Genomic DNA, 16,078 nt, shown 5'->3' with positions numbered 1-16,078 from the left:
TACTTATCTCTGGAAAACATAATGGGCCAAATCTTGCTAATTTTTTCTCATTCAAGTAATCCTAATGGCTCCAACCAGGCAAACAGTACTGGACAGGATACAGTCCTATGTTTGAAAACTATCCAACCACCCATGCTCCAACACATGGTGGTCATTTCACTACAGTTAAATAAGATACAGCATGGAAAGTGATTCAAAATGAGCACGCGCTTCCCCAAAGAGCAGCTGTATTTCGCTAATAAGCCACATCAGACACAAAATACAGGCTCTGTCCTGCCTTGTATTTTTGCTTTAAATAAGAGACTTACTGAGCAAACTTAACACAAAAACATGTTACAATATGGATGACAAGTAAAAGAACAAATGAGAGTCAAGAATGTTAACACCATTACAATATTTGTTGACTATCTAAAATTGTGGAAAGCTAAGTAGGAAAAAAAAAAAGTCAGCTGGTGCAAATAGGATGTACAACGGCCCTAAGTTGGCAGCTGGGAATTTCTTTAGTCCAGTAAAATCCCTAGGTGGTGTAAAACTAAGGTAGCTATGCATGCCCCGCCCCCCCCTTCAGAGTTAGGGTGTGTTGGGGATGGAAGGGGGCATGGACAGAACACACTGTGTTCCAGCAATTCTCATCAGCATAAGGACCCATAGGGTGTTTGTTTGTTTGTTTTTTTACACACACAAGATAAGGTTAAAAGAACCCTAAGATTATTTTAATTTGCACTGGCACCTGAACCCTGGCAGCCCAAGGGATAGGTGAGGGTGGAAATCTATTTTTGCCTTCCCTTCCACCCACTCTCCCAGGCACCAAGTGGTGCTGCAGTGCACATGACAATCTGGCCCACTATATTTAAAATACTAATGAAAAAAGTTAGATTAGACAGACAGACATGCACATTTTATTTATCTAGACAGCTATAAAGAAAATGTAGGGTGCATTTATTTCTACTCAGCCTTTAAACAGATTAGAATTTTAAAAGGCACAAAAATATTAGTAACATTATTAGTGAAAAGAGTTAATCTGTTCATTCCTTTCTGAGGACAACAGTATATACCAATGGCAGTTTTCTCTTCCACATGCCAGGAGGGAAATGACTATTGAAAAGCCAGATTTTCATCTCTTCTCTCTGCCAACCACACAGCCTTTTCTCCCCTTTTACCACCAGTTATTTAACTTCAAAAGCTGCAGCTGACTGGGATAATATATAAGAACTTTTCAACCAGTTAAATCTAAATACCTTGCAAAACTACATACATCAGCTGCATTTAGAGGTTTGAGAAGGAAGTAAACTACTAAAAGGACTCATTATTTGCATGTAGCTAAGCTTAACAACACTCCCCTAAGAACCTGTCTGCAAGTCTCCATTCAACAAGGTCATTACATCTAACCCCAAGAGCATATTTAAAGACCACCAAGTGGACCCGTTTTGTAGTATTTGATGTTTTTCTTAATACCCCAGAGCTTGGAGGCTTGCAAATATATCAGAATCTCAGCTTTCATTTTAAAAAAGGTGTGTAGCACTCATGGCTGTACAGAAAAGCCTGAAAACATTAATCCTACTTGGTCAAAAACCATATGGCACATAAAAAGTACTTAAGATTTATTATTTTAACTCATGATTTTAAAACCAGTTTTATTATTATGCTTATTGAACACCTGGTGTTGACAAAACTATGTGGCTGCCTTACAAAGTTCTTCTATTGAAACTTCTCCCTTTCTTCCTATACATAGCCTCCTGCTTACTGGTAGGACCATTCATTTCATTTGGTCTAAAGTAACATGCAAATTACATGCTCCAAGGATGCAGGAACATAACCATTTGGCAAAAACAAAGCGGGAAGCTGCTATGGCCCGTGGAGGGCCCTAGAAGTGTGCAAAAAGAGACTACTTTCCTACAGTAGGATGTCCCAGCAAGATAGACTCTATGTGCACTGTATACATATAGAGAGTGCCAAAACTTCTTTTTAAGGTCCCTTGGATTAGGACAAACATTTATAAGGTAGATAGCCTGATTTAAATGAAACTTCAATAGCATTTTGGGAATTAAGTTAGGACAGGTGCTTTGTCCTTACGAAACGGGATGGAGAAAGGGCTGCCAGGTCACATACTCATGTACCTGAAGTTATGGCTACTAAAAGGACTACCTTCCCCCAAAAGAAAATGGAAGGGTGTCTGGAGGTCTGGCTTAGTTTCTGAAACACGAAGTCAAAACTACAGATGGATCCTCAAGGAGATAAACATAGAATGTTGCTTTCAGGACTTTGGAGATGAGAGGATGACATATTACTACTTCATCTGAATCTTCCCATGAGAGCACCACTTCTGAACAAGCACAGGCTCTTCGAACCAATAGCAAGCGCTTGTCTATCCCATTTAAGAAAGTTCAGAAGCCCTTGAAGGCACAATACCTCTGGCCTTGCACACAACGCCCTGGACCAGCAAATATGCTGCGGCTGAGATCCCTTGTTTCATAAAAGTGGAAAGGACTTTTAGATGTCTTCTTGTTTTGTTCATTTGTTTGTTAGCAACTGCATTTCAAGAGCCAGGCTAAGAGCTGGTGTTTAAGTGAAGACAGAGGCCTTGGGAAAGCAACAGATTAACACATGAGGAGCTAGCTCATTGTGGTCCAATAGATAAAAGGACTGACCTGTAGGTCAGTAAACCAGGTATCTATTCCCAGCTCTGGCTCTGACTTGCTTGCAGGCAATTTTGTGCTCCAGTTTACCCCTCTGTAAAGTGAAGACGATACTTCCCTTCTTTTGCAAAGTGCACTGAGGTCTGCAGATAAAAAGAACCACATAAGACTCACCTAGTAAGGAGGAATGTAAACTAGATTCAAAGGGGGCGGGTGACAAAAGCCCACAGTACAAAGAAAGGCAAGTTTAACAGAGGGCTGGAAGTTGGGGTGAATGAGATTGGGAAATTAAAATAGGGCCATAGGAGCACCAAGTAAATGCACCATGTTGCTTTTTAATAATCTGACTACATTGGACATTCCTAGACTGCATGAACATAAAGAGCATATTTATGTCACAATTTCACAACTTACACAACTTCATTTGTTTTCTCATTTCCTCACCTCATATTGTGTAAGGTTATTGTTTCTTAAATTGCAGTGGGTTCATCTATATTCACAGGACCTGAGGAATCTAATCGCCAAAACTGGTTCTCCTGTTATCAAGGGAAAGGTGAATAAACAAATCCAAAGGGCATCACGACTTTTACTTCATGTTGTGTTTTGTTCACTTTTATTATGTAAAGGCTTCACTGGTGTGTTGCACTGAATCTTTCATATTACACTAACTGACAGTGTCTGACAAGCTTACCTTTCACAATTGATTTTTATTCCTTTACCTGAGTTTTCAAACTATCAACTTTGAATTGTTATACATTTGCATCATTCTATTACTTTGGGTATTAAACAGCATCCCACGTTTTGTTGCTAAGAATTGGTTACAACATTTCATTACACACAGTCTCTATCACTCCATAGTACAGCAAACACATTAAGTAAACAACATCCCAACCATGTACTGTATCTGAAGGAAAAACTGTTGTACATTTAAACTAGTAGTGTCAGAAATACTTGATTTCATAACAATTTTTCAAGCCACAATGGATACTTGACTGCAGGACACTATTTAGCATAAGGATGGCTCTTGCTCAAGATAATTTTGTAAGTATATAGACTGTACTTCAATGAGTATCTAGACAAAACATCAGAAAAATGTGAGGAGATTTAGGAACATTTCCTTAGCAATCCTTCATGAATAACTAATGAACAACATTATTAATATGGTTTCATTTAATTAGTAAGCTTTACATATGAAAAATATTAATGCAATGCATTTAACTGGCTGACATACTCTGGCAAATTTTTGATGATACAAGACTAAAACAAAGCCATGTTATTGCTCACATTTTTTCATAATTGTCTTACCATAATTGCTAAATACCCAAGCTGCAAATTTCAACAAAGTCTTCTGCTCCCTCCCACACAATCAATACTCTCCCTGCTTTTTGATCCTGCAGTGAAGTTACAATGCCGCATTTTTGACATTACAGTTATTACCAAGGCAACAGACTGAAATCAAACAATATTAGGACTTCACTATAGGCTCAAGTAGGAGAAGCAGCTGGACTGTAAGGGAGAAATCTTTATTAAAATACAAATGCCTTCAATAGCAGCAAAGGGAATACCACAAAGGTATTGGCTACGTACGTTTCTTTTCTTTAAATCAATCATTTCTGTTTTCAAGTTTTGTCCATTGTGAAAATCCACCGTTACATAGTCTTTCACAGCCCTAATAAAATTGTTTAAAGTATACTGATTTTACCATGTACAGTCTCAAGTTAAATGAATGCAAAACAAAGGTACACATACTCACTATGATTAATAGTATATTTTACTTTCAATATTTCATAAACTTGCTGACAATATTCTGGATGATTTACTGATGTAAACCATCTTGGTATGCATGAGAAACTGAAAATGTATTATATTCTCTAATAAGTTTCTTTTGAAAAGAAAAAATGTTCAAAATTAAAAAAACAACCCTGGCTATTCCTTCAAAATAATGAATATCAATTAACACTTTTTACTTTTATATGATTACTGGAATTGACAATGTTAAAATGTATTTACTCACATTTCAAAATGAAGCTGACTTTCTTCAATTTATATTAGCTACATTTGACTTTTAGTGAGTTGTAAGTGAATTTTAACCAGGGAAGGTGCTGGACCTAAAAAGCTGTTTAATATTAAAACTGAGCTTCTTTAATTTAATGTTGTTCCAATTTTTGGATTGAATAAAAACAACTTCAGTTTACAGTTAAATCACCTTATGGGAGCTGGAGTTGACGACCTCTCGAGGTACCTTCTAACCCTATATTTCTCTGAATCTATGGAAAAGTGCTTTATGATTATAGCACAACACTTTACTAGCATTACCTAATACACTGTACAATGCAATGTTATACAGTGTGTGCAGTGGTAGAGTCCTGTTCTTTAATAATCCAGAGTGGAAGATTACATTACAATAGTTACATTAACTATTTTTAAAAGTTTAGTTATAGTAATTCTTTTATCAGAGGGGTAGCCATGTTAGTCTGAATCTGTAAAAGCAGCAAAGAGTCCTGTGGCACCTTATAGGCTAATAGACATATTGGAGCATGAGCTTTCGTGGGTGAATACCCACTTCATCAGATGCATGCCGATTCTTTTAACATATGTCGGATGCATGTAATTCTTTTAACACTCATCATTATAGTAACTGGTTATCTCACATATTATGGTTTGTAAGCCAATATAAATTTACTTTTGCCTGTTTTATAACTTCAGAATAGTCTGAAAATAGAATGACAAATATTAACATTTCATATACTGTGAAAATGCAGGACAGTAAATGTTCCAGAAGGAAAAGAATCTGTAGTAAAGTGGTGCAATGCAATACAGTGAGTAAAACTAAGTGGAGTACACCGAGCTTGTTTCCATTAGGCATTTTGTACCACTTACCTTTATCATAAAAGATAAAATCAAAACTAGGTTGGAACGAACATCACTATCAACGTCCTGGAGGATGTTTGGAAGGCTGAATCTTTACTGTTTTTTTAAATTAGATCTTAAATAATAATCTTATTAAAATAAATATGTATGATATTACAGATACACATAATTCATGTGGTGGTTGCATGCAAGAAATGCAATTTAAATAAGACTAGCTAATTTTATGAGCATATGTTCTTGTTTTACATTTTAAATATAATTCAATTTTATGAACACCAGAAAAACAAACAGAGTGTGCTTTATAACATACCCTCTGGTTGTATGGGCAAGTTCAAAAAGTTAGAAATGACGAGCCTTCTCTACTTCCCTTAAGAGACCATATCAATCTAGATCTCAGCACTAGAAATATTTTTCTGATAGCCATCCTAAGTTTTCCTTTTCTTGATTTCATCCTATTACTCTAGTTATATAACCTCTTGTATCACTCTCCAGCTCTCTATCTTTGGGACTCATCCTTCAAAAGTCTTTTAGAAACAGTTTCATGGCACAAAAACTGAACCACCTACTCTCTCATACCAAATGCTCAGGGGGAAGATTTTGAAAGGCCCAAAGGGCAGGTAAACACTCAACACATATTTGTGCCTTGAATTGGTGTGTCCTGGTCTGTGGGGAGCTTACCTCTGATCATGAGCTTGGAGCAACTGGGGGTGGGGGAGGGCATTTGAAGGTCAGAAAAGGGTGGTTGGGAAAGATTTCTTTCAGGATGGGGTCTCCATCAAGTATGAGGTGTAGTAGTTTGATGATAACCCGTATGGGTGCCAGTGTGAGAACTAGGGGTGTGTGGTCAGAGCGGGCTTCATTTCTGTATTGAAGCAAATTTTCTCAGGGTATTTGGGTGGCCTGTTTCATGATGCAATCTACTTTTCTGGTGGAGTGTCCTTGTTTGGTGAAGGTGGTTTTAAGGTGAATATTTTGGACTTTCTCCTCAAAGCATATTCTGTGCTATCTGAGTGCCTGGCTGTAGAGATCAGATTTCTTGGTGTGTCTGAGGTCATTACTGGATCTATGAAGTTAGGTGTGGGGATCCGTGGGTTTCTTGTATATGGTTGTCCGTAAGGTTCCATTGCAGAACCTGATTATGGTGTCCAAGAACTTGATGTTGGTGCTGGAGTGTTCCAGATAGGGTGGCGATTGTTGAAATTGTGATGGAAATCTCTGAAGGAGTTTAAATTGTCTGGTCAGAGGATGAAAATATCATTGATTTCATCTCAGGCATATCACTGTTTTTGTGGTGCATTTGTCCAGAAATTCCTCAAGGTGGCCCATGAAGAATTTGGCACACTGGGGAGCCATCACAGTACCCAGGGCTGTTCCCACAGTTTGGACAAAGTGTTTGCTGTTGAATGTAAAATTGTTATGAGTGAGGAAGAAATGGATGAGTTTGGGGATGGTAATTTTCTGTTAATCACACAAATATAATGCAATAGGGTGAAAAAAGTTGTATCAGTCCCTTTTCTTTACTTTTCACTAAAACAATTTGAAATACTATTATTTTCAAATCTTTCATCCCCATTTTAACATATTAAGACACAGTGCGCATTTTTACGGTTTCATCTTGGGATGTGTCTCCTTTTGCCTTTATTCCTTGTGTATCCCTTAACCCTGTCCTAATGAACAATTGTCAATTACCCTTTTACAATTATCTGAACTAATAAATTATGGAGTAGTGCAACCATCCCCTTAAACTCTCCAGCTACCAGCTGTTGTAAATGTGGTTCAGTATATTGTTTAAGCTTTTGTACCTTTTTAGTTTCAGTAAATAGAGAAAATATTTAAGAATGTGCTGTACTTTAGAATTTTTTACTTACACAAACATTGTAAACTATGAACAAAATAGTCTTTTCTAACACAGCAAAGGGCACATAAAAAGTGGCAAATGTGAGGATGGCAAAAACGATTGTCCCATAGCCTTTCATTTTTCATACCCAGTATGTGATATTCTAAATACAAATGCTGTAAGTGATAGTGCATGCAACAAATGGGCTGGAACTAATCACGGGACATGTTGTGGCTTTGCCACATACCCTGGGTAAAGGGCATCATGTAATTCTCCCAAGAGCAGGCCAGGGCCCAGTTTATGAACCAGAGTCACAATATGGTACCTGGTTCCCCACTTGCTCCAGGGAAGGGGAATAATCTGCACTAGTCCTTCTAAACCTGACACAGATTATTTCCCCCTTGCACTAGTTTAGCTGTACTGTCTGGGGACATGATGGAAAGCAGGGCCTAGGCTCCACCCATTCCAGGTCCCTGTTCAGGAGAGGGAGTAGCAGCCCCATGGAGGCTGCCCTCCTTTCCCCAGCACTGTCCTCTCAACTATAAAGAGCTTCTTATGCTCCTTTATTACCATGTGTGGCCAGTAATAAAAATCACAAATCTAGTCTAATGAGATCATTCCAGGTCAGGCTACCCGGCAGACTTCATGATACGTGTTTAAACTAGGGAAACAAAACTAGGTACTAGGGTAACTAGAAAAGGATGGCCTGAGAAACAAATGCCTCCATTTTTCATGGGCTTTTATCATTAGCTTCCCTTTCATTTTTGTTAAAAGGCATGAATGTGTAACTCCTAGAGAGGCAAACTGGCCTCCAGAGAGGCAGGGCCTTCATATGTCAAATTGTTTCTCTGAGAATTACAAGCTCTTCCTGGTGAGGACCATGTCTTAGTCTGCACTTTTTAAAGCACCTTGCACATTTGCAGCACTCTATAGATAAATAGTAAGGGCCATTTAAATTAACACATTCCATGTGATCTTCAAAGCAATTCAGAAGGACCACATGGGAAATTAAAGTTTCTGATGCTCAAGGAGGCTGGAAGTTACAACTGCTCTGGTGTGCAGCCTTTCATATTTCAGAGAATGAGAGTACTATCCTCTACTTTGTAGGAAAATCAAAGTAGTGTATTCTACTGTAACTTATCTACAGCTCATTCTATAAAACTTGGTCTACAACAAACACCACTCTCCTTCAGTCTGATATTTCCACATCATAAGATGCAGAAAAGTATTGATTTAGTTCAGAGACAGCTATTTTCATGTGTAATTTGACACTACCCGCCATCAAACATACACCAAACAGAAAGCTAATTGTAAAATCCAATGTGATTTAAGTTAAGGTGCTGCAGTGCATTTGAGGGCAAGGTCTTACTCCTTGTGTGCTCAGGATCATTTACATTGAAAGAAGTGAAAGAAGAATACAAAGAACAGTCACCTCAGCTTTTTAACATGAGCCATATGCTTTCTTAATGGAAGAAACAAGAAAGCTTTTAAATGTTTCCCTCGCTTCTCTGAATCCCAGCCTAATAATACTCTATGTTGTCAGTAAGTTTTCCTTTTCTTAGTTTCATCCCGTTTTAGCTGTGCCACACTAAGTTTTTCTCTCACCTCGGTGTTTACACTCTTCATTTATCTGTGGGTTTATATCCCTCTCTGTCAGCACTTAGACAAGCTACACATATTCTCTGTAGCTCTTTAGGCCCCAACTCAGCAAAATCTTTAAGCACGTAGTTTACTTTGAGCATGTGAATAGTCTTGTTGAAATCTTGGCTGCTTCACGGCCATACTCTTTCCTTTTGTCATCCCTCCAGGCCCTGCTAACAAAATACACTCTCTTGTGGGGTGAACTTTATTCAAACTCCATATCTCATGATGAGGAGAAGCTGTCAAAGCACTGACAAGTGGAACAAAATCCTCAACATGTGTGTTTTAGATCAAAAGTCACTGGTTTTCCTGGCAGAGAGACTGTGTTCTAGTTTCCTAAAGCAAAGGGGACAGATTCCCATTCAGGCTATGGCTACACTAGACAGCTTACAGCATCGGAGCTGCACCGATGCAGCCGTGCTGCTATAAGCTCTCTAGTGTAGCCGCTCTAAGCCAACAGAAGAGAACTCTCCCATTGACTTATTTAATCCACCACCACTGAGTGGTAGTAGGTAGGTTGGCAGGAGAAGCTCTCCTGCTGATATCACATTGGTGTAACTTATGTTGCTCAGGGGGGTGACTTATTCACATCTGTGAGCGACATAACTTACACTGACATAAGTGGTAGTGTAGACATAGCCTAAGATAATGACAGTTGGTTTCAGACCTGTCAACCTGCTGCAACAGGCTATGTTCCAGACATTGGGAACTAGGAGTGCAGTCTGACTGGTGGATTGTAGTGAAGTTACATTATGCACTCTGGACAAATTTTTAAAAACAGCCCATAACTAAGTGATTTTAAAAAAATAGTAATTATGAAACAAGCCTCATGCCCTGGAGTCAATAAATGTATGGACTATTGGAGTCCCAATTCTCCAATTACATCTTGAACTGTTGCAAATGTGATACAGGCCCTCTAAGGCTGCTGCAGCTACTGGAGAACATGGCCTTTTCAGAAAACAATTCTGTTCATTTCCCCCCCACCCCGCCAAGAGGATTAAGTGAGGGTTGGTTGTAATTGTTTTACTTTTAAAATATTCCTAATTGAAGATTATTAATTAGGTATGAATATTATTAGGATCATCAGTAAATTTCCACAGTGTCTTTAATAAATGTTTATCTGTACCATTACTTCATGGACTGTCAGTCCAGTGTTTTATTTTTGAAGATGAATGGATATGAGAAGTAGTGTTTCTCCACCCTTCCTCCTCCTACTGTAATGGAAGTCAGTTGTATACTCTTACCAAGTTAGCTACAATACTAGCAAATGCATTGGTAGAGGGAGCTTGCTTTCCCTCTGTTTGGGTATAGTCATGTGAGTGCATGAGCACCTTTAACATCCCATTTAAGTTAATGGAAGCTGAGGGCTCACAGAACCTCACGTGATCAGACCCTATAATTGCAGTAGAGTGCATTACAGAAGAGGCTATTAAACCTATCGAGAAATGCTTTTCCTTATTTTGTTAGATATGTGTTAGACTTTTCTCTAATACCTATTCATCTTCAAAAGCACCCTGGCCTCATTCACATCTATCTCCAATTCCATGTCTTCCATGCAGTTTCTATTCTTTCTTTCATTTATACTCAGTATGATATTTGTTCGCTCTTCATTTTCTTTTTAATGATTTCTAACTGTCCTTTGGCTTCTCTGTTCCTAAAACCTATTTCTCTTTTTCCCTCTTTTGTCTTTTTCATTTTTCTCCTATTCTTAACTGCCTTATTTGACTCTGTTTTTCTTCTCTCTTTTTCTGCTGAGCTTTTCTTTCTTTGTTTTATTTTTTATTCTCTTGTTATACTTCCTCTTGTTATACTTTCCAGCTGGAAATTGATGCCTGTTTTTGTGATTTCATTTCTTGTTCTCTTGGTATTTTTTTTTTTTAAAACAGTGCAAGCTTATTATGTACTGAAGATGTCTATGGACCAAATCCAGACACACATGTATTATGCATATAGGTATATTTAATTTAATTGTTGGGAGGAGATGGGGCACAAAAACACTTAAAATTAAATGAAGACAACAGGCATGTTTATTAATTTGGACTAATAAAGATCAAACAGGCTTATGAAAATCCAGGGTAAAGTGGTAAGGAAACACAGAGGGACTTAAGCCCTGCTTGTTCAAATGGCTATTAGAAAAAAATATGAAATTGAAAAATACAATGTGGTTGAAGATAAAATCAAAAGGCTCCTTAGCATTACATTTAAATTTCCATCTGGAAAACAAAATCTTTTGTTTAGGCTTTATCTGGTCTGGTGCTCTCAAAATGTATCTCGTGGGGATAAGAGAAGAACTGAGATGAATCACCTGCCTCTAAAATACTACATTAGAAATCTGGGCACTCCAGGACTAGAGTTTATAAAATGTTCAAATATGTCTAAGTCCCAAAAGGACTCTTCCACAACAATATATCCTATGGTACTGGTGTTCTTGTCCCCAAAGAATAACTTTTGGTCCTGTAAACAGGCCAGACTCACCCCCACGGCACCTCCTGGGAATTAGCTCGGTTCCAGCTCTGGAGCGCCCCCTGCAGGCCGGTGCTCCACCTGTCCTCTGGTCTCGTGTTCCTCCCTGGACCCGGTGCCCTTTTACATGGGGTGCTGCCCTCTGGCAGTAACCCCTTTCTCTCAGGGTCTCTCCTCTGCAGAGAACCCCCACCCTCTATCCCCACCTTGCCTTAGTATATGGCTACTGCCAGTCATTGTCTAGCCCCAAACCCTGGGGCAGACTGCAGTATCAGCCTACTCATCACTGGCAAGGAGGGTTTGGACCTGCTGCCTTGGCCTACCCCTAGGCTACCCTCTGCAACCCCCAGTAGCTGTTAGCCCAATGCTAGGCCGCAGCCTGGGGCTTTCCAGGCTAGAGCTCCCCAGCTCCTCTGCCTTTCCCCAACCCTGCTCCACTCAGGTGCCTTATGTCCAGCTCCCTGCAGCCAGGCCCATCTTCCTCTATAGCTAGAGAGAGAGACTGTTTTGGGCTTCTGGCGCACAGCCTCTTATAGGGTCCAGCTGGGCCTGATTGGAGCATGGCCACAGCTGAGCCTACTTTCCCCAATCAACCCAGGCTTCTTGCCCCAGCCTAAAGGCTGCTTTCTCCAGCCACAGCCCCTTCCCAGGGCTGTTTTTAACCCCTTCAGAGCAGGAGCAGGGGTCCACCCTGCTACAGTCCTTGACATTTACTCTTCTAGTGACCAAATTCAGGATTCCAAAATTTACAAAATTTACTCCACTCTGAGTCATTTATCTGCTTAGACAGTCCGCTTTTTTGTTTCCCTTTTACATCTATTTTCTTGATGGAGAGAACATTGTTCTGTACCCAGCTCTCACAGTTTCAGAGTATGTCTACACTGCAGTCAGACACATGAAGCTGGCCCAGGCCAGGTGACTCGGACTAAGAGGCTATTTAATTGCAATATAGATTTTTGGGCTTGGGCTGGAGCCCCAGCTCTACAACCCTGAAAGGTGGGAGAGTCTCAGAGCTCAAGCTGCAGCCTGAGCCCAGAAGTCTATACTGCAATTAACCAGCCCTGCAGCCTGAGCCCCACAAGCCCAAATCAGCTGGGACGGACCAGCTGCGAGTTTTTAACTACAGTGCAGACATACTACAATGGCTTCCTGCTTATGCTTATAGTTCTTGCCTGTCTGGGCTGCAGCAGTTTTGCTATCTGATACATGTAGATGTCATATGAATCTCTTTTTATATATGCTGTCAAACAAGTCCATTTTATTATAGAATTGCTTAGCAAGAACAGAGTCATTAGGAATTTTCACAAGAGCCCACAAGAGTCCTAAACCTTTCAGCACCAAACCACTACAATACTTGTTGTTTGTATTTGTTTCTTTTTAGTTTTTTAAATATGTGTTTTCAGAATTCTCCTAGTGTCCATTAGTCCTGGAATGCTCAACAACTCCACAAGAACTGTTTAGAAAGTAATCTTTCAGAAAGTTTGCAGAAGATCTAACGAGCCTGGCCATTTTTTTTCCTGCTTCCTAGTCACCAGCTATTTCAAATTCAAAACTTCTGTTTCTTTTACAGACACAGTAGTATCCTTTTCAGTTCAGTGCGCAAACACAGATATAAGGAAGAGTGGATATTATACTATTCCTCCAACTTCTGCCTTCTCTAAAATATCTTGAATTCATCTTACTATTAACATTAACGTATCAGTAAACTACTCACTTTTTAAAAAAAATGTACAAGGCTCCTAGAGCTTTGTCTTCTTAAAAAGAGAGACAGCTATACTGAATCTGTCATCACACAAATGGCAGAATGTCTCCAGTCAGAAGACTAGAACACAGCATGCACTGCCATGAGTGCTGCCACATTAAATCAACTGGCAAAAGAGTGCTCTGGCAGTTCCGAAAAGGTGAAAAGCCAGCTTAACAGGCTACATGGAGATCTCTGCAAGGTAAGGGAAGTCCAGATAGCAGTGAGCCAGAATTGTCAGCCTCATTAGGGCCCATTACCAGCGAAGGCAACTTTGAGGAGCACTAAGAAATAAAACCATCTTTGCCCCTCCAGTCCTTCTGGCTGACTGCCACTTGCCACAGCTGCAGATTCAGTCTAGAGAAGGTGTTTGTGAAACTAATATTAGATCTATTGTTATAATTCCTTTCTAACTGGAACTATCACTAAGTCATTACTGGGATATATCTAGGTTTACAAGATGGTTTTACTATCACTATTAACTGTTTGTGTTGTATCATCTACAGCCCCAAACAGGAACAAAGGCCTAATTGTGTTAGTGCTGTATGAATTTATGGTGAGAGATAATCCTTGCCCCAATGAGCATACAATCTAATTTGAGATCAAACACAAAGTGAGAACAGCAAATAAAAAGGCTAGAAGGAGGATGAGAGCAATGAAGAGAAAACCATGCAGTTACATAGATAGCTACTGCACAGACTGACAGGTAACTTTTTTTTTTAAATCCCCAATCTATTGTGTAACCAAACCATCAACAGATGGCCAATGTCCTGTATAAAGAAACTGCTTTCATGGGGAAATGTTCACCTAGCTTGCAAAATTTGTGAAATGAAAAGGGAATTCAACTATAAGCTATTCTTTTATCAACATTTTTTAATGTGTTTATTAAAGGCATCTTTTTATGCAACGTTTATGAAGTCCAGCTATATTGCATAGAAGTAATTTCTTCCATCCGCACTCTATCAAAGTAGGTCAATTACAAACTGTCTGTAAAAGCTATTGCATGGTAAGGTGTATCTGCAATTTAGGACAAGCAAAGTAAGCTACTATAGATCTTATGTCATTTCAATATATTTCTGCTGTAATGAAGTTTTGGATCTGTTGCAAACATCAAAATCAAAAGTTTAACTATTTAACATTATATCCTGACACTGTATTCATGTGAACATTGTAAAGTATTATTATTCATGAATATATTTTGTATGCCCTTTTGCTGCTTCTTACCAAAATCTTGGAAGTTATACTGCATTTAAAAAAAAAAAATCAAAGCATATGCTTAATAAACTAGAAATGGGTTGAACACACCATGGTCCCTTTCATAAAGAAAATGATGTAGACAATTCACACGATAACATTCACATTTCTCTCCTTTACATCTCTAATATGGTGTCATATCCATTACCCAGTCCAGTTACACCCTACCCTCCCTATTCCAGCCTCTGTATTTCTTTCATTATAATCACTTTTCTCTCTAGGCCAGATCATAGGAGCATGTTCTTAGCAAGATGTGCAGACAGAATTTAAAACACTAATGAGGTACACATATTAAGTAGAGGATACACTCCAGTTTTATTTTCCCTTCTACAGGAGAACAAACTGCCACTCTCATTGTAACTACGGGTCTTCCAGATGACTGCCTTCATGAATCCACACTGCAGACAATGCTCAAACCTTGAGTGTGTGAGCTCAGTCTATTTTATTTAACCTGACTGCATAAAGCAAAGGTTTCAAGGAGGCGAGAGTATAAACGGACCCCTCAAATGAGTCTATTTCGTCTAATTATACAACATCATGAACTGCTGGCTTCTGGGACAGTGAATCAGCCAAACCCTCTCTCTCTTACTGTATTTTGAGGTGATGACACAGAGTTTTCCATCTACACAAATAGTGAGTTGCTCATTTTCTAAGCTTACGGTTGTTTCAGAAGTTGAACCTTAAAAGCAACTGCAGCACTATTAAGGCAGAAATGGACCATGATAATCATATGTGACAAGCTGTTGATGCAAAAGAGCATGAGGTTGCTCTTCAGATTTTTCATGACAGTGAGAGTATCATGCATGGGTGTATATGTTACAGTGCATATTGTTTTTCAGTATGTGTTGGAGAAGGAAATGAAAGCATTAGGGAGTGCTGGAGTGTCTTATCTCCAGAATTATAGGTGTGTAGATGATGGGAAGGTGGCAAGGAATACTGGAGCCTTTCCCCTTAACTTATATTTATGCTCCCAAAGATTTTAATTGATGGGATATGTCCTGACATAACATGCCCAGTCCAACCAAGTGAAATTTTTGTTTGTGCTAATATTACACACAGATGTCCTTGAGGTGTAAATAAGGTAAAGATTCTGCAAATAGAACATTGTTAACAATTTGTTCATGCTTAGGCCGAAGTAGAATCCAGCCCAGTCAACCAGAGAAGTATGGGGTCTGCAACAAAGGGAAGTAAAGTGCACAATAATAAAATCCAGTAAAGTACATGAGACTCTGGATATGGCATACAGCAAATCTGTGGATCACGTTTTACATCAATATCTTTCTTACATAACTGTGATGCAAGGAAATCAACATCTAATTTTAAATAATAGCTCACTATCATTAAATTATTGATACTCAAAATACAGTATAGTTGTGATGTTCCATACATATATAATATTCAATGTAATGATTCAGAACCCCATTAATATTTCAGTCTAAAAGCCAAAGGTTGAAAAACCTCATGAAATGTTATTCCAATATTTTATCAAAGGGAGGATCTGATACTTACATGACAGTGTTAATGCCTGACAGTTGTTGGAACATCTGTAGACCACAACCCACAATTAAAGCTCTTCGAGTTGGAGGGTATGTCAGCATTCTGCAGATCACAGGTCCAGCTTTAAAAATAGAAAAG

General features: G+C 38.9%; 1 protein-coding gene and 1 long non-coding RNA gene across 2 annotated transcripts in view; one reads left to right on the top strand and one right to left on the bottom strand.

Moving 5' to 3' along the window:
• Positions 1-16,078, top strand: part of LOC127042904 (uncharacterized) — a 347,285-nt gene that overhangs the window by 125,598 nt on the left and 205,609 nt on the right. The window lies entirely within an intron of this gene.
• SLC2A13 (solute carrier family 2 member 13) overlaps positions 1-16,078 on the bottom strand; it is a 366,744-nt gene that overhangs the window by 173,234 nt on the left and 177,432 nt on the right. The window contains exon 4 of the mRNA XM_050936208.1: positions 15,953-16,061. Within this exon, the coding sequence (XP_050792165.1) occupies positions 15,953-16,061 (109 nt within the window). The remainder of the gene's footprint in view (positions 1-15,952; positions 16,062-16,078) is intronic.

Source organism: Gopherus flavomarginatus, chromosome 1, assembly GCF_025201925.1.
Source record: "Gopherus flavomarginatus isolate rGopFla2 chromosome 1, rGopFla2.mat.asm, whole genome shotgun sequence".
NCBI classification, from domain to species: Eukaryota; Metazoa; Chordata; order Testudines; family Testudinidae; genus Gopherus; species Gopherus flavomarginatus.
Note: the sequence above shows the minus strand (reverse complement) of the source record. Positions and strands in the feature narration are given on the sequence as shown.